This window comes from Populus alba, chromosome 19 (genome assembly GCF_005239225.2).
Source record: "Populus alba chromosome 19, ASM523922v2, whole genome shotgun sequence".
NCBI classification, from domain to species: domain Eukaryota; kingdom Viridiplantae; phylum Streptophyta; class Magnoliopsida; order Malpighiales; family Salicaceae; genus Populus; species Populus alba.
The window spans coordinates 4260144-4279834 of record NC_133302.1 but is presented as its reverse complement, the minus strand read 5'-3'; the positions used below and the strand labels follow the sequence as shown (position 1 = coordinate 4279834).

At 35.7% G+C, this 19691-nt stretch overlaps 2 protein-coding genes across 2 annotated transcripts; one reads left to right on the top strand and one right to left on the bottom strand.

Annotated features, from left to right (window-relative positions):
- Nucleotides 1-1266: 1266 nt before the first annotated feature.
- On the bottom strand, nucleotides 1267-3172 carry LOC118033218 (legumin B). The gene is made up of 4 exons (XM_035038121.1): nucleotides 2842-3172; nucleotides 2520-2770; nucleotides 1922-2431; nucleotides 1267-1659 (listed from the first exon to the last, which is right to left on the bottom strand). The coding sequence occupies exons 1-4, from the start codon at nucleotides 3170-3172 to the stop codon at nucleotides 1267-1269; spliced, it is 1485 nt and encodes a 494-aa protein (XP_034894012.1).
- A 5887-nt stretch (nucleotides 3173-9059) lies between these two features.
- LOC118033219 (legumin B-like) lies at nucleotides 9060-10899 on the top strand. The gene is made up of 4 exons (XM_035038122.1): nucleotides 9060-9390; nucleotides 9478-9728; nucleotides 9821-10336; nucleotides 10446-10899. The coding sequence occupies exons 1-4, from the start codon at nucleotides 9060-9062 to the stop codon at nucleotides 10833-10835; spliced, it is 1488 nt and encodes a 495-aa protein (XP_034894013.1). The 3' UTR covers nucleotides 10836-10899.
- The last annotated feature ends 8792 nt before the right edge of the window (nucleotides 10900-19691 follow it).

Here is a 19691-nt window from a genome sequence, read left to right as displayed (position 1 = left end):
CGCCGCGCAGGTAACTTCCGACAAGCTGGTCTTCTATTTCCAAGCCAAGAACGCTTGGCAGGGTCTACAATTGAAGGTAGTAGAGACAGCAGAAGCGGTACTACAATAATCTGCGAAGAGGGGCATGGAGTGAAGCCATCAACAAACGAGAAAACTCCTTGACCAATCAGATACGGCTTCATCTGCATACGCCAAAACAAATAATTGTTGTTGGTAAGTTTGAGATTAATAACCTGCTGGGTGTTGGAGAGAGGAATAAGAACTGCTGTTGCAGGAGAAGGAGCCATGGCTGTGTTGGTGGCTGTGGTGAGTCCAGGGACTAGGGAGGAAGAATTTGGAGAACAGAGGCTGACATTAATGCTAGATGATGATAACAGATGGCTATCATGCGAAGCCTGTGACAGAGAGGAGAAATAACAAAGCTGTAGCCTGCACTAACGAAGCTGTAGCCTGTGATAGAGAGCAATTACGAGGTTGTAGCCTGTGTAATAGGGGAGAAATAACGAGGCTGTAGGCTGTGACAGAGAGCAAAAAGAAGAATGGTTTCTGCAACAGAGAATAGAGGAGAATGGGACGGCGGTAGGAAAAAAAAGAAATCTGCAGCAGAAAGTAGAAGAACCAATTTAAGGTAGAGAGGCTCTGATACCAAGTTAAATCATGGATTTGTGATAGTTTAGTGAGGGTGCCTCTAATATAGCAGCTCCTCTACTATTTATATAAGTAGGGCATTGTATATATGTTATGGTGTAGCCTATTACACATATAAAACAATACAAGAGGAAACATAATATTTTCTATATTACAACACATCCCATAATAAGAAACTTTAATCATTAAATCAATCATTGTTGCAGCAAATATTAGCATGTTTGACTCAAGGCATCAGTATATATATATGTATATATCGTTAATTGGTACGTAGTGATGATGGCAATGATATTATACAAACTTGAAGTAGTCGTAGCTAGAAGAACTTCCTCTTCTCTCATAGTGAAAGGATATTTGAAAATTAATGAGAAATCATGAGTTTGAGTCAATTTAGAATTATTCAAGGTGGGCACAAATTAGTTTAAATATTCAAATTAATTAAAAAAAGGAAAAAAAATAAAAGAAGGGAAAAGAAAGCAAACATTTCATTCATTTCCCGCATAAAACATGCATAGTACAAGGTTCCATACAAGACTACATTACATGCCCTCTTAGGCTTATTTCATTCTCTACTGATTTAGACATACAGCCTCTTGCTAGTTCAGCTTACAATTGCATTCATGCAATCTCATCACTCCTTCCAGATTGTGAAGGACTAAAAACGCTAACTTCCTCCCTGTTGTTCTTCAGCCTCCTAGCATCTTCCCTTGAGATCTGGAATGAATTTGCTACCACTTCCACTGGCAAACCTCGGATGGTGGAGACACGTCCAGCTAATTGACTAACTTGTGCATTGTCGTTGGTTTTAAATGATACCCACTCGAACCCTTGGCTTCCTGCCTTCTTCACTACTGCGAAGCTCTGTGGTGCTGTAACTACTTGACCCTCGCGGACTTCTCCATCAAATATCGTTTGTCCATTGTCTCCAACAATCTGAATCCTTCCATTTCCCCTGGTGATGTAGATTATGCTGTGTGCATTCATATTCCAATGCGGTGACATCATAGCGTTCTACAGTGCATGATCACATTCAATGTACGTACATTAGTAAGAAATTCACAATAAATTAAGCACAGCATGTGATATTTGACCAAAACCAGGACTCATAGCACAACCAAGTAATAATACAAGGGATTACTATATACATCGCCAATGAAACAATTTTGATCCACATGAACCCAGTTTGTGAGTTTTTTTTTTTTTTTTGGTAACAAGAGAAATTGTTGTAATGTCAAGAAAAAAAATTCAATGAAGGGTGCATAGACTTTCTTACCGGGTAGAGTACACCCCTCTCAACACTAAGCTGGACAGATCGAAGGATAGGGAGATTGAGGCTGTTGACAGTGGTGAGGCGTCCAGCACGTGGATTAAAGAAATCAGCACGCTCTGGGTCATTGATGTTGTGCTTCAACCTAGCAGTACAGAAAGTTTCCTCTATGCCATTGAATCTGCCACCTCGTCCCCCTCGGTATTCAATTTCACGTTCTTCTTCCTCTCGGCTCTGATGTGGACTTACCACCTGCAGCTCATGCTCAGCTCGGACAATGATGCCTCTGTTATCTTTTTCGTTCCTCATGCTTCTTGCTAGTCTGGTGTCAATGTTGAAAGCTTCTGCCAGGATTTGCTCATCGAAGCCGCCGAAGACATTGCGGTTTCTGTCTTGCTGGTGTCTCCGACTTTCATCTTCGTCTTGGCGTCCACGTTGACCTTCAAGCTGGTCTCTCTGGTATGAGCTTCTTTGGCTTTGCAATTCTCGTTGTGGGTTGCCAGCAAGGAAGAAATTCTGAAATGGCACATTAATGTTTGCTTATAAAGTCATCCTTGTTTGCTTAATACATGATATCCCACGCTTGATTTTTTGTGATCCTTACCCTGAAATCCTGATCAAGCTGGTTGGCAGGATTGCTTGTGTCGAGAAGTTGAACAAGAACGAGAGGTGAATCACCATTGTTATAAAACCAATCAGCAACTCCCGAAGGCAAGGCAACTACATCACCCTCTCTTACTTGTCGAACCTTCTGGTGCTGGTCTTCGGAGCTTTGACTTCGATCTCGAGAAAACTGTCCTGATGATTGGAATGTCTCTGGACAGCCTGGGAATACAGCTCCCTGAATGCCCTTTCCTACATTGACACCAACAGAAGTATATTATGAATTGTAACTGTGAAATGGTAAAGAATATTTAAGCGCATACCTTGCTCTACATAGACAAGCTTAGGGGTATTAGTGTATGCAGGCAACAAGAGGCCTCGCTTTTGAATGGTATGGCGGATAACTGCAACACCAGCACATTCAAACTGCTCATCATTTTCGTCCCAAATTTCAGTGACACCAGCCTCTGATTTAATCCTCCGAGCAGGCTCGAGGGCATTGATCCTCTGAAGTTGGCATTCGCTATGTTGAGAGCTGCGTCGTCGCGCTTGTTGCTGGTCATGTCGCGAGGTCACTTGCTCTATCTGAGCAAAGCAACAATTGAAGAGAACAAGAAAGCAAAGTGTAAGAGAAAACAAAGTAGAGGAAGACATGCTTGTTCAAACTCTTTCGTATGGTACTGTGTTATGGCAAGATTAAGGGACTAGTATTTATAGGCAAAATAGTGTGGGCTGAGGATTTGGGACGTGGCGAAAATAGTTAGGACTAGAGTTTCTATTGATGCTTTCTGCATGTAAATTTGTCCTTTCGATTCGCATGTCTGCAAATGCTCTTTCTTGCTTACACGTACATTTTCTTCATGGGTACGTGGTGATTCGAACATCTTTGGTGTAGATGGTGGGCGTTATGTTCGATGAACGCTTAAAGACATAGAGGGATGCACAAGGACTGTTTTATGGATTTGTTCCTTCGCTAGCGGCTTCAATCGTTTGTAGTTGAGTTTGTCCTGTATATGTGTTTCTTCCGGTTGGTATGTTTTTGTATTTTTTTGGGCTATGTGTTAATGTATATATGCAATTTAAGATTTTCTATCAATGAGAAAAAAAAAATCAGAATGGATTTATAAGTTTTTGTAAGAGGTTAACCGATATCTTATTCATCCTTACAACACTTAATTAAACTTGTTTAATTAAGTTTTTCGACTAATATAAATTTTGATTGAAGTTCATCAAAGTACTACTTGGCGATTTCCTTAATATCATTCCTCCATTACTGACATCATCAAGAAATGACACCATTAATGGGTTTGAATGGGTGGTGGCGGCAAGTAGAGAATCAGTACGTATTAGAGACTTTTGGTGCTACCAAAATTTGGTGTGGCTTCCTCTAATCAGTTATAAATGATCTAAATGGTTTGAAGACTAAAAACTCTTGATCTCCAATTCAATGAAATGAAAGAACATGTTAAGCATATTTGACAGTTTAAAACTATAAATTAAGATCCCCCATGGACAAAAAGTGAACCAGGAAAAAAAAAGAAGAAGAAATATGAGCACCTATGTATTTAAGTTAAAAATTACAATTGAAAAAAGTGAAGTAGCTATAAATGACACTAGATATGTTGTTCATGTTTCGCAGTGGGCTGAGCAATTTTTTTTTTTATGCAAAAAGAAATATAAGTCTTGTGTAAATAGATCAAGTGGTAATTTAAGTAATATGAAAGAAAAAATAACAACAAAAAATATAGTAGCAAAAAAAGAATAAAAAGAACCATATTTGAGCCTATTCGTATATCAAACAAATCAATGGTAACCCAATAAAAGGAAAATCATAAAAAGTAAAAAAACAAAACTTTAAAAAGAAGAAGAAGACGAAGAAAACATCAACTTCAAAAAAGGAAAAAAAAAAAAAAAACAAAAGAAAACTCAGGCAAACATCATAAACCTAGTCTAATCTTAAAAACTTGTAACTAGTTAAATCTTGAACTTGAGTTCAATCAAGGAGATTAATTGTTAATCAATTTAATTTTAAAAGATGAAAAAGTTATTAATAAAAAACTTGGAAAAAAAAACAAAAAAGAATGTAGATAAAACTTGAGAGAAAAACACCTAAGGTGGAGATGAAATTTGAGAAAAAATTAAAATAATTCCAAACAAAATAAATAGCATTTAAAATAATGAATACTAAATCTGAAAGGTTAAAAAATCATAAGGGATAAAATTCAAAAATATTTGTAAGCTGATAAATCATTTATAGATTAAAAAAAGGTATGAGTGAAAGTGAAAACCAATTATAGAGGGCTAACCAAATAAAATCAAACAAAAAAAAATGATTAAAAATAAGAAAAAAAAGGAAACAAAAACCAAGAAAAACCAAGCGAACTATCTAAACTTGGTCTAATCTCTCAACCTGTAATTTGTGAAATCCTTGACCTGGGTTCAACCAAAAAACTTATCTCTCAACAAATTTAATTTTGAAGGATGAAATCGCTAAAAAAATATTAATAAAAAAATTATTTAAGAGCATCAAATTAATTACACTATTTAAAAAAACAATACTTGGGTAGTAAGTATTAAATTATTTTATTCTAAGGTTAAATTAGTAATTTTAATATAAAAAATAAAATAAAATTACCAATCTAACCCCATATAATTTAAAAAATATAATTGTATTAAGGTGAAAAAACCACTTTACACCCAATATATAGTTCAAAGGTTTTATGGTTCAAGAACAACATTGTAATTAAACTACTCCAATGAATAAAAAATTGAGTCTTGGGTACAATAAAATCTCTTTCGCATTTAGTTTTTTTAATGGAACGATTATAGACAAGTTTATGTCTAAAAAGAATTCTATAGAAGTTTTTTTCAGGCTTAAACCATCCAAAGTTAGGAACAAACTTAAATTAGGGTTTAAAAATATATGAAGAAAATAGAGAATCAATCCTAAATATTTCTTTCTAGATAATTGATAAGCTAATGATATTGGATCAAACATGGATTTTAAACCTTGTTCTAGGCTCGAAAAAGAAGAAGAGGCCATAGAATGCCTTGTACCAAGAAACAGGCATCCTAGCGCTAATATCGGAAAGACTTAAATTCCTTCGATGAGATTAAATTAACACAAGAAGCTCTCAACGAGCATCTACACGGCTACTCAGCCTATAATGAAATAACTTATAAAATTATTTGAATAGTGGCTAATCCTGACATAAATTAAAAAGAAAAAAAGTCATAAAATAACAACGAAAATAAATAAAAATTTAAAAATAACTAGAAAAAAAAAAAACAAACAAAGGAAGTAGTTAGCTTCAAAGAGTTTTTGCTAATTTTCATAAAGATTTCTTAATTTCAATGTTTTTTCATAGTTTTCATTGAAGACCATCAACAGCCACTAGGAGACGCTCATGAGCCTCTCAAAAGGCGCAGTGTCTTCTATTTTATTTTTTTAATTACAGAAAAACCAGAACACCCCTAACCTAATATTGTGATAATGGGTGTAAATTGCATTGTATTTTAGGCTATATCAACTGATGAAACAGAAACTATAATCTTGTAAATTGCATCAATATCAGAGACGGAGAAAGAGAGAGATGAAGAGAGAAGCTAGAGAGAGAGCAGAACAAACTGTTAGATTGACTTAATCAATTCGTAATTACACAAGATAGTTATATATAAAGCTATGGATAACAAACTAACCACTTTCAGATAACTAACTAGCTATTTACTATATTAAAATTATGACAAGTGTCACAATACGAGGCTTTATACTCTTAACACTGTGGATAATCCACTACAGTGAAATACTGATTATTTTGAGACATATATACTGCTGCATGCAAATTGTGTACATATATCTCCTGCCACGCATTTTTGCATCCAAAAACAACTCACCTACAATGTCAGAAACTTGGAGGCAAGCGATATGCAACACTATTCAAATATGGACACGCACATATACACATAGTAAAAGCTCAAACATCAATGTAAGAAACTAACGACCCAACGAATCCAGAAAAGCATAGTCATCAAATCTAGTTTAACAGCTGATCTGGTTAAGAATCTAGGTAATTGGATCAAACTATAAGTTTGGATCAACTCGGCTCTATCAAAAAACCGAGGCTGCTTTTAATAAAAATTATTACAATTAACTTGATTGGATTTCATCCGAGTTTTACAGAATCAATTGGATTGTTAGTCTTTTTCAGATTATAGTCGAGATTTTGTTGACTTCTGGCTAATAAGATGATAGTTAAAGAAGCAGGAAAAAAAAAAAAAAAAGAGCCATGAAAGCATGGCTGCTGAAAAAAAAAACAGAGAATTTTTTTTAACTGGGTTTTTAGTTAATCTTCCAAGTTATCAAAATTTAACTACCTCAATCTCTAATAAAATGTTTCAAAAAAGATCTCGAACTTGTCGAGCTCCAAATCGACAAGCCACTAAATCAAACCGCTTAGCAGTACCATGTTTTATAAATATTCATGGAAAAACCTACGTCTCTCTTCGTCTCAAGCCAGCCTGATGCACGCCATAAACGACAAAGATTTTAGAACAATGCGATTACATTATGCAACACGTACCCATTATCGTCACCGATTCACAGCTGTTCGAAGACCATTAATGGTGGAAACGGCGTCGTTTCAAAATTTCAAAATGAATATTTCTGATTTGGTCCTTGGATGTTTTTTACAATTTTGTAATCAAGCCCCCCAGAAAACTTATAATTAGACCCCTTGATTTTATTGCCTTTTCCGATTTAGTCCTTGGTTTTGGATTGTTTCAATTAGGTCCTTAATTGGCCATCAAACTTCAATAATTACGCAATTAAACCCCTGATTTGACCAAATCAACTCTTCAAAATTGTAATTGGACCCCATAACTTTAATTACTTCCAATAAAAGCCTAAATTGACATAAAAAATTAATTTTCTTGCAATTAAACCTTTTATAAATTCAATTAAACCTTGAATAAAATTTAATTGAGTCCATAAACATCTTATTTTGGACTTTTCTTTCTCAACTTGAATTTTCTTTGTTAATAGGGCTCTCATCAGTAAAAAATATAACATCAAATTTCAATTCTTGTATTTTTGAACCTCCTCAACCAATTTCTAGTCATTTTATGGGTGTTCCAGTATCTTTTTCTCACTCATGTTATTTTTTTATATTTTTTTATTCCTTCCGAATATTTTTTTATATTTTCTTATTTTTTGTATAGGAACCCAAAAATGAGTAACAACAGTTATTTTACTGTAAATTGTACTGTATGTTAAGCTATATCAATTGATCAAACAAAAACTATAGTCTTATAAATTGAATCAATATCACAGAAAGAAAAAGAAAAAGAGAGAGATGTAGAGAGAAGCTAGAGAGAGAGAGCAGAACAAACTGATAGATTCACTTAATCAATTTGTAATTACACATAGTTATATATAAAGCTATAGATAACAAACTAACTAATTTCAGATAATTAACTAACTATTTACTATATTAAAATTATGACAAGTGTCACAATCTCAGGTATTATACTCTAACATTGTGGATAATCCACTACAGTGAAATACTGATTATTTTGAGACATATATACTGCTGCATGCAAATTGTGTACATATATCTCCTGCCACGCATTTTTGCATGCAAAAACAAGTCACCTACAATGTCAGAAACATGGAGGCAAGCGACATGCAACACTATTCAAATATGGACACGCACATATACACATAGTAAAAGCTCAAACATCAATGTAAGAAACTAACGACGCAACGAATCCAGAAAAGCATAGTCATCAAATCTAGTTTAACAACTGATCTGGTTAAGAATATTCTAGGTAATTGGATCAAACTATAAGTTTCGACCAACTTGGTTCTATCAAAAAACCAAGGCTGCTTTTAATAAAAATTATTACAATTAACTTTTGATTGGATTTCATCCGAGTTTTACAGAATCAATTGGATTGTTAGTTTTTTTCAGATTATAGTGAGATTTTATTGACTTCTGGCTAATAAGATGATAGTTAAAGAAGCAGGAAAAAAAAAAAAAAAAGAGCCATGAAAGCATGGCTGCTGAAGAAAAAACAGAGAATTTCTTTTTACTGGGTTTTTAGTTAATCTTCCAAGTTATCAAAATTTAACTACCTCAATCTCTAATAAAATGTTTCAAAAAAGATCACGAAGTACTTGTCGAACTCCAAATCGACAAGCCACTAAATCAAGCCGCTTAGCAGTACCGTGTTTTATAAATATTCATGGAAAAACCTACGTCTCTCTTCGTCTCAAGCCAGCCTGATGCACGCCATAAACGACAAAGATTTTAGAACAATGCGATTACATTATGCAACACGTACCCATAAAGAAAATATGTGTAAGCAAGAAAGGGAATTGCAGACATGCAAAAGAAAGGACAAAATTACATGCAGAAAGTATTAGCAAAAACTGAGCAAACCGAATTGCCACGTCCCAGATGCGAAACCCACAATCTTGCACATAAATACCAGCCCACTTAACCCTGAAATTCCACAACACCGTAGAAGAACTACAATAAGCATGGGTTCTTGTTCTTTGTTATCTCTTACTCTTTGCTTTCTTGTTCTCTTCAATTGTTGCTTTGCACAAATAGAGCAAGTATCCTCACGACATGGCCGGCAACAGCAGGGGCAACGACGCTCTCAACGTAGCGAATGTCAAATTGATAGGATCAATGCCCTCGAGCCTGCTCGAAAGATCAGATCAGAGGCTGGTGTCACTGAGATTTGGGACGAGAATGATGAGCAGTTTCAGTGCGCTGGAGTTGTAGTTATCCGTCATACCATTAACAACCGAGGCCTCTTGTTGCCTGCGTACTCCAATGCACCTAAGCTCATCTTTGTAGAACAAGGCATGCATGCAATCAATTATTTCTACTTAATATGATAAAATTTCCCATCTAAACTAAACTAATATCTCTTTTTTGGTGTCAATGTAGGTAGGGGCATTCACGGAGCTGTATTTCCTGGCTGTCCAGAGACGTTCCAATCATCAGGAAATTCTTCTCAAGATCGAAGAGAAAGCTCCGAAGACCAGCACCAGAAGGTTCGACAAGTAAGAGAGGGTGATGTAGTTGCATTGCCTTCGGGAGTTGCTGATTGGTTTTATAACAATGGTGATTCACCTCTCGTTCTTGTTCAACTTCTCGACACAAGCAATCCTGCCAACCAGCTTGATCAGGATTTCAGGGTAAGAATCATAAAAATTCAAGCGTGCGATGTCATAAAATAAGCAAATTAACAAGGATTACTTCATAAGCAAACATTAATTTTCCTTTTCAGGAATTTTTCCTGGCTGGAAACCCACCACAAGAATCACAAAGCCAAAGAAGCTCATACCAGAGAGGCCAATATGAAGGTCAGCATGGACGCCAATATGAAGACGAAAGTCGGAGAGAACAGCAAGAAAGATCTCGCAATGTCTTCAGCGGTTTCAACGAGCAAATCCTTGCAGAAGCTTTCAACATTGACACCAAACTAGCAAGAAGGATGCAGAACGAAAATGATAACAGAGGAATCATTGTCCGAACTCAGCATGAACTTCATGTGATCAGTCCACGACAGAGTCAAGAGGAGGAAGAAAGACAACAAGAATCCCGAAGGAGCACACGTCGTCGTCATGAGGACAACGGTGTGGAGGAAACTTTCTGCACAGCCAGGTTGAAGATCAACATAAATGATCCAGAAGATGCTGATGTGTTTAATCCACGTGCCGGACGCCTCACTACTGTCAACAGCCTCAATCTCCCCATCCTTCGACATGTCCAGCTTAGCGCTGAGAGAGGTGTCCTTTACCAAGTAAGAAAATCCATGCAACCTTCATTTATTTTATTTTTTTTCACATTACAGTACCTTTTCTTATTAAAAGAAAAATAACAAATCAAATTTATGGGAACTTGTACTGTAGAATGCTTTGATGTCACCATATTGGAACATCAATGCCCACAGCATAATGTACATCACAGGAGGAAATGGAAGGATTCAGATTGTTGGAGACAATGGACAGGCAGTATTTGATGGACAAGTTCGCAAGGGTCAAGTAGTAACAGCACCACAAAACTTTGCAGTGGTGATGAAGGCTGGAAGCCAAGGGCTCGAGTGGGTATCATTCAAGACTAATGACAATGCACAAATCAGTCAATTGGCAGGACGAGTCTCTACCATCCGGGCCTTGCCTGAAGAAGTGGTAGCAAACTCATTCCAGATCTCAAGGGAAGATGCCAGGAGGCTTAAGAACAACAGGGATGAAGTTGGTGTTCTTAGTGCGTCCCGTCAATCACAATATGGAAGGGATTAAGATTGCATCTATGAAATTGCAAGAGGCTTTATGTATGAATCACTACGGAGAAAGAAATAAGACTTAGCGGCATAAAATGTGGTCTGGTTTTGTTCCTTGTACTATGCTCGTACTATGCAGAAAATAAAATGTTCTCTGTTTTTTTAGTCGGTTCTGCTTTTGTTTCTATGATTTTTCCTTTCCATTTGATTAAAACTAAAAGCTTTTCCATCTATGAGATTAATTCAGGTAGAGGAAAATAAATAAATATATAAAATGTTAAATATATGCCCTTATGTAAAGGAAATATCTATGGATAGACACTGATAAAGTGCAGCAATTGATTTTGCTTATTTTGAAATAAAGCTTAATGATATAGTTTTGAAGTTTTTGTTTTTAACATTTAGCCTTTGAACTCAGATTAAAAAAAATTAAAGTATGAAGACTTGAATAAAAATCTTGACAAAAATATAAGGACTAAATTGGTATTATCTCTTAGAGTTGAGAGGAAACATTTACGCATTGTCTTGATATAGAAAAAAGACCAAGATAGTGGAGCATATCCTTAAAGGATCAAAATTATTTGAAAAATAAATTTATTATATATCTATATTTTTATTTTTTCAACTAAACATATTAATGTATTTTCTATCACTACAAGATTTCACAGTTTTACCGACGGAAATATTCCGTCGGTGTGTGATAGAACGTTCATCACTAAGTATTTACCGACTATATTACCGACGGAATACGCCCGTCGGAATACCTTTTGTCGGTAATTCCACATTCCGTCGCTATATCGGTCGGTAATACAAAAAAAACATTTACCGACGGTTTTACCGACGGACCGTGCGCGCCAAAAAAAAAAGTTTCCCGCTTGGAATATACCGACGGAATATTTTCCATCGGTGTTATGTAAATACCGACGGACTATATCCGTCGGCAAAAGTGTCGGTGATATTTCATACCGACCGAATAAATTCGTCTGTAAATTCATCGGTATTTTTATACCGACGGATTATTTCCGTCGGTGATGGGATGGAATACCGCAGACACTGTCCAATGCCGACGGATTATTTCCATCGGTGAATATGTCGGTGATGGGATGGAATACCGCAGGCACTGTCCAATGCCGACGGATTTTTTCCGTCGGTAAATCCCTGTTGTAATTTTTTTTTTTTTAATTATTTAGAAAAAATAATATAAATTAATAGTAATACAAACCAATTATGCAAATAAAATTTATATTAAGCAACAAAAACTCAAAGTTAAATAATATTCATTACAAAATGAATGTGTTTAAAAAAAAAACAATTAATATAAAGGTGGAGGAGGAGGAGGAGGAGGAGGGTGGGGGTTAGGCGGCCAAAAAGGATTAGGCGCACATGTTCCACCTTGTGTCATGTTCATGACCATTTGACGAAGCTCTTCATAGGCCGCTCTTTGTTGTTCAGACTCTGCTATGCGTTGTTCGTCCGCCAATCTGTGTTGTTCGTTCGCCAATCTTTGCTCTTCTTTGAGTTGTGTGTACGCCTCTGATAGGTGGTCGCACCTTTGCTGCAAGGCCACAAATTCCTTAGATTGGGAGCTCAATACAGATTGGGAGCTCCCACCGGTTGAAGCAGTACCGGTCGACCGCAACTTGGCAGCGGTAGTGTTGGAGAGCCCGTAAACCCGATTTTTATCGGGTCCACCTGACGATCCAGCCTCCATCCACAAATCTGGATCGAATTCCGGATGGGTCGAAGGATCATCCCCGTATCTCTCCCTCAACCGATTATTATAGGTCTCCTGAAAAGAAAAAAAATAATCATATTCAATTCAATAAACATGATAATAACTTATAAAATAAAATGGTTGAACAAACACACCACAAACTGTTGAGCACGGTTGTCAACGAACTGTTGCGTCCCCTTTTGGCGGTCATGACTCCGCACGTGCGTCTCCACAAACAGCTCCATAGGGCTCGGCTCACGTCCAAGAGACGTAGCCTATATATGATGAAACAAATGTATTAACAAAAAATTAATTGAACGATATATTTCATTTAAATTAATCTTACCATCCGTTTCGCATATGCAGCAAACGGAACGGAGCCGCCGGTGTGCGTTGTAACCGAGCCATGAATTTGCCGATTCCGGTTGCCGGCACCGGACTGTGAGCGTCGAGTGAACAGCTCAGACATCACGTGCTGAAGATAGTGCGGCCATATATCTTCCGGGATGTATATTGGTTTGAAATCCCTCCAAACCGCAATATCGTTCCAGCCTTGTAACACCTTATCCCTCACTGTTTTTTTTGCTTTTTTCTAGGCTTCATACCAAAAATCACGCAACATAATTCACGCACGAAAAAATTACATTTCAAAACATAAATAATTATGTAAAAAAAAGTCGTATTGTTTTCGATGTTTCCTAATTGCCGCGTGATTTTCCCACACCCTCCTCACAACACTGTCATGTTCATCGTCCCAGCAGAATCGATGCTGTATATAAAAAAATAATCTTTTAAAATGTTAATAAATTATTTACAATTATAACTTGAATTTATTAGAAATAAGCTGAAAATTATATATTAACACGAACCTCAAATCTACGAAACCATGCATGGATTTGAGGCATCCATTCAGGATGTCTGGATATCTGACTCCATTGAAACAATGGAATCTCCATCGACGCTTTAAACGCCGATGATATTAATCGTGCGGCCTCAATGTTTGTGAACCTGAAAAGAAATGAAATTAATTTGTGATTACTTCATAAATTATGTTTTAAATTTGTTTTTTTTATATAAAAAAAACTAAAACATTAACAAACTTACATTGAAAGATCGTCCTTCCACTGTGCCTCGAACTGGCGGGTAAATTGATTCCGCTTCGAAGGCATGCCGCGTCTGCGATGTGAAACATCGCTGAAAGAGGCAGCATCGGTTGACGGCGCAGGTGGTGTAGGTGCCTCTTCTTGAGAGGCACCTAAGGAAACATCATCATCGCTGCTAGACGAACTTGATTCGACTAGACGACCAGCTCTGGTTTTCATTTTGCGCATCTAAACAATTTTATATTAATAATTGTATAATAAAATTCAAAAGTTAAAAACAAATCGGCAGCACCTCCCCTATACTGGATACTACCCAAATCCACAAACCTGCAAATATTAACAATAGCCACAACCAATCGAACCAATCTATACTAATTATTCCAACATATTCAACTATTAATCCTTACAATTCAATAAATTCAAAACAATAAAAAATATGACAAAAAATATATTCAATAAATTCAACAAATTATAATTCAACAAATTAATCATTACAATTCAACATTAACAATTATAATTCAACAAATTCAAAAAAATTCAAATATTCAACTTTAACTAATTCTAAGTTAAATTCACTAATAACAATTCTAACAACACAACAACAAAAAAATATTTAATAAATTCAACAATTAAATTCAATTATTCAACAATTAAATTAACAAATATTCAACAAATTCAAAAAATTCAAAAAATATTCAAATATTCAACTTTAACTAATTCTAAGTTAAATTAACTAATAACAATTCTAACAACACAACAACAAAAAATATTCAATAAATTCAACAATTAAATTCAATTATTCAACAATTAAATTCACAAATATTCAACAAATTCAAAAAAATATTCAAAAATATTCAAATATTCAACTTTAACTAATTCTAAGTTAAATTAACTAATAACAATTCTAACAACACAACAACAAAAAAATATTCAATAAATTCAACAATTAAATTCAATTATTCAACAATTAAATTCACAAATATTCAACAAATTCAAAAAATATTCAAAAAATATTCAAATATTCAACTTTAACTAATTCTAAGTTAAATTAACTAATAACAATTCTAACAACACAACAACAAAAAAATATTCAATAAATTCAAACAATTAAACTCAATTATTCAACAATTAAATTCACAAATATTCAACAAATTCAAAAAATATTCAAAAAATTCAAAAAAAAAGGAACGAAATATACATACCTTAATAATGTGTCAAATTCAAAACTTTATCTACATTGCAACAAAAAACACCAACACAACAAAAATAAAAAACAACTAAAAATAAAATAAAATAAAATAAATTAGAAAAAAAACACATACCTTTTAATATAATGAAGATTTACAACACCAAATCTTGCTAGAGATTAAAGGAGAAAGTGTTTAAGGATTGAGGTGAAAAAAATGAAAAATCTAAGGTGAAAAACGGAGGAGAAGCGAAGCGGCGGGGAGAAGAAGAAAAAATGAGGCGAAGCGGCGGGGCTGAAACTTATAGGTCAATTTTCCGTCGGTAACAGGTCAAAATTCCGTCGGTATTTTTCGAATTTCGCTCCGAATTTTTAAAAGCCCTCCAAATTTTTCGCAGTCCGTCGGTGATTCCGTCGGTAATATGACAAGTTCAAAGGCGCAATTAACGCACTTTGGAAAACGCGCGGTCCGTCGGTAATTCTGTCGGTAATATGTGTAACCGACAAATTACCGACGGACCTACTCCGTCGGTAATTCGGTGTTGGTGGCATTTCGCGTAAATATTTTCGAACTCTCTATGAGATACCGACGGATGCTTATCCGTCGGTATGGACGTCGGTGATTGTGGCATTTTGTTGTAAATATTTTCAAACTCTCTGTGAGATACCGACGAACTATAATCCGTCGGTGTATGTGTCGGTGAAGCCGTCTGTAATGTCGTCGGTGGTGGTGGCATTTCGCGTAATTAATTTCGAACTCTCTGTGAGATACCGATGGATCACTATCCGTAGGTAAGATTGCATGATGCAGGAAAGGTTGTCTTTGTATTGCTTGTTTACCTTCCTGCAGAAACTTAACTGATAAACTGTCCATCACATAAACACAATAACCACATTGCTTAAACAGTAAATATTTTGTTTTACAAAATACATCATCAATAATCTAAATTACATGAGACAAATGTTTTTACATAGGGCTTCATTTTCATAATTAGTCGGAATTTTCTTCTTCTTCCTCGTCAATTGAATTGTCATAATCTTCATCGCAATCTTCAATATGGATATCATCTTCTTCATCGACATTTGTTTGTCCGCTAGAGCTGAGAACAACATTCAACTCCTCTACGTCAATATCAACAAGACTATCATCGAGAACTCGAAAATTTGAATTTTCTTCCAATTCAATCGAAGGAGCAACTCGATATGGTTCAACCAACTCACGAACTTGAAAGACTTCATCTCGCACACTTGTGTCTTCGTTCTCATCCTGAACAACCTCGACACGACCCCGTGGTTTTGTTTTTAAAACGGACAACCAATCAACTCTTGAACGATCCTTTCTAAATGAAGGGGTGTATGTGTAATAAACTTGTTGACATTGCTTTGCGAAAACAAAGACATCGTTTATGTTGCGGAGTCTAGCTTTTGAGTTGATTTCGACCAGACCATGGTGTGGATCAACTCTGATTCCTCTGTCCGTCGTGTCATACCAATAGCATTTGAATAAAAACACTTTATTATGCTCGCTATGATATTGCAGTTCGACGACCTCTTCTAATCTACCATAGTAGTCAACTTCTAACTGGCTACTTGTGGATCCCTTAACACAAACACCGCAGTTGTATGTCTTTCTTCCTTGCCCGTATTCTTCAGTATGGAAAACATATCCATTGACAAAATACCCATTGTAGCACTTAACTTTTCTTTCAGGGCCGAGGCTTAGTGAAGACAATGACTTGGGCGCACTCCTTCCCATTTGATAAACCTTGTAAATATATGTAATTAAATGTACATCAATACACGGTAAATGAACGAGAATCTCGTAATGACATGCATACGTTAGAATGAGTTTGTGATAGTGCTTACATGTGTTATGAACCATGTGGCAAATTGTTCATCTTGTAATTGAAAGATCTGGGATTCGGTCAGCTGCGAGTTATTGGAGAGCAAATATTGTCGATGTTGCCTGCAAGTGATAATGAGTGTATGATATTACAATATATAATTAACAGTATATTACTGACAAAGTTTAATTACTATTACACATATATAGACTTACTGAATAAATGGTCTCAGCTCATCACAGTTAAATAGAACATAGTTGTGTGCTTGTTTGAATTCTATTTCCGACAAATATCTTCCTCTTACGGCATTTTTAGGTGTGGGTCGTCCAGTATTGGAGAATATTGACAAGTTCCCACTGGAAGGCACTTCACCGCCATCGTCATGCCGTGGAACGCGATTGATTCTTGTTCTCAGATGAGGTTCGAAATAGTACGAGATAAATGTTGATATCTCTTCAACAATATAGGCCTCAGATATCGAAGCCTCAACATGTGCCTTGTTCTTAACCTTTTTTTTTAGATTAAACAAGTACTTGCATTGAAGTACAATTCAAGTATTTTCAAATAAGAAAAACATAGAAAATACTTTAAGATATGAATCCCATTGCAACTGTAATATCTCACCGTTCGAATGGGTACATCCATCTATACTGGACCGATCCTCCAGCTTTTGCCTCGAACGGTAGATGTATAGGGAGATGCTCCATTGAGTCAAAAAATGAAGGAGGGAATATCATCTCAAGTTTGCATAGTGTCTCGATGATATTCGTTTGAAGCATCTCAATGTGCTCAACATTCATCTTGCTGGAGCATATATCTCTGAAGAAATGACTGATCTCCGTTAGTGCATCCCATATTCCCTTTGGCAACAAATCACGAAAAGCTAATGGGATGAGTGTTTGCATAAACACGTGGCAGTCATGGCTCTTCATTCCATACAATCTGCAGTCCTCTATGTTAACAAGCCTTGATATGTTCGATGCATGTCCATCCGGGAAACGCAGACTCTTAAGCCATTTATAGACTAGCAGTTGTGCGTTTTTCTCTAACACGAAGCTTGCCCTTGGTTTTGCAACCCGTGACTCGTCATAAACCAACTCCATATTTTTACGGTTACAGTATAAAGCTATATCCAATCTAGCCTTCATGTTGTCCTTTGTCTTCCCCTTCACATCCATGACGGTGTTGAAAATATTCTCAAACACGTTCTTTTCGATGTGCATGACGTCAAGGTTATGGCGGAGAAGATTAGTCTTCCAATACGGAAGCTCCCAAAAGATACTTCGCTTTACCCAATTATGGGTCAAACCAAAACCAGGAAACTTTTGCTTACCTGATTGAAGGCCAAACACAATGTCACCGTACTCTGATACAACATGATGCAATTCTTCACCAGAAAGACGCGGGGATGCAACATCTTTTTCAACTCTACCAACAAAGAAATCTTTTCTGTTTTTTCTGAACCTGTGATTAAGTGGCAAGAAGCGACGGTGACTGACACGACCAAAAGATTGATGTCTTTTCCCAAGTGCAGGAGTGTCGAAGTAATAAATAACCCGGCAAGACCGGGGTCGAACCACAGAGAGGTTAATTGTATAAATTATAAATAACAAGACAACAACAACAACAACAACAACAACAACAACAACAACAACAACAACAATAATAGTACTCAGTACGTGGCGTTGTTATACCTGAGAATGATCTAAAGATCGGTCACAGGTTTCCAGCCTATATACTGAGTTTATGAAAAGATCAAATATATATATTATGTAATATAAACAGAATGTAAATAATAATAATAATAATAATAATGAAAGCAGAAGATGAAGAAATTAATGAGAACTTTGAGATGAAAGATTAACGTAAGGATTAAACAATGATAAAAACAAATGTCAAGGTTAGAGGATCCACTAATGGTACTTCAAACAAGTATAATATAAACTCTTATTACTCAATTGGAAACCATACATAAAGGAGGTTCCAATCAGATTATAAATTGTTAACATGATTACATTAATTATCTTATTCGAATAAAGCTAATACTTGTAAATGTTGGCAGGCATTCATGATTATAACTTATGTTAACAACAAATCAAGTCCCTTTCATAGCTCAGGTGTCGGTTATACCATACAGTATGGGCTATGAAAGTACCAAGTATTTGTTGTACCAAGAGTTATACAACATAAATCTAGATTAACCATTTAACAAGCAAAGTATTAAAAGTGAACAAGATAACAAATATAAAACATGTTAGTATCCATTGTTAAGGTCCATGTTAAGTTTATATTATACTTATTCTTACACCATTAGTGTGCCCTTTTCACCTTGACATAATTAACTTAGCTAAACATAATGAAAGAAAGAAACATAAATAAACAAGATAAGAACATAAATGAGAAAGAAGTTAACTAAGTAAAAGAAAGGAAATGAAGTGCATAAACTTGATATTAATGAAAGCAAGACATAAGCAATACAAAGAGAGAAAGCAAGAGCATGATCTTGATCTGGAAACCAAGATGCCTCAATACATGGTAAGTGCCTCCTTTTATAGGCCAAAATTTGGAACTATTGATTTGTTGACTAATTGATGAGTGGGTGGCCATATCTTGACTTGATAACAATCCTTATCTTCTTGTCTGAACAAGACGTCATTGCTAACATCATAATTTGCCCAGAATCCTCAAGAATATTCTAGGAAATTGTCTCAGCTTTCCAACAAAAAAAAGATGAGGTCATTTGGACTTCTAGAACTCAAGATATGGGTTGAACACTAAATAGTGTTTGGGCTGCAGGACAGCTTCGGACTTCTTCGTTGTTCCTTCAATTTGGACTTCAAAACGACCTTTTCAAATCTTGGGCTCCCATGAAAGTTGTAGGCTTTTGTCTTACCTTTCCATCCATATAAAGTGGACCTAAATCCGAAATCTAGAGCTCCAGATATGATCCAATTACCGAGCATTGTTCCGGTTTGGACTGCACCGACATCTCTTTTCTAAGTTTGGCCATCTCTTTGTCCTTTAACTT

Coding starts and splice junctions, on each gene's coding strand:
- LOC118033219 (XM_035038122.1), top strand. CDS start 9,060: ATGGGTTCTTGTTCTTTGTTATCTCTTACTCTTTGCTTTCTTGTTCTC. Junction 9,391..9,477: donor GCTCATCTTTGTAGAACAAG/GCATGCATGCAA, acceptor GTGTCAATGTAG/GTAGGGGCATTCACGGAGCT. Junction 9,729..9,820: donor AGCTTGATCAGGATTTCAGG/GTAAGAATCATA, acceptor TTTCCTTTTCAG/GAATTTTTCCTGGCTGGAAA.
- LOC118033218 (XM_035038121.1), bottom strand. CDS start 3,172: ATGTCTTCCTCTACTTTGTTTTCTCTTACACTTTGCTTTCTTGTTCTC. Junction 2,771..2,841: donor GCTTGTCTATGTAGAGCAAG/GTATGCGCTTAA, acceptor GTGTCAATGTAG/GAAAGGGCATTCAGGGAGCT. Junction 1,660..1,921: donor AGAGGGGTGTACTCTACCCG/GTAAGAAAGTCT, acceptor CATGCACTGTAG/AACGCTATGATGTCACCGCA.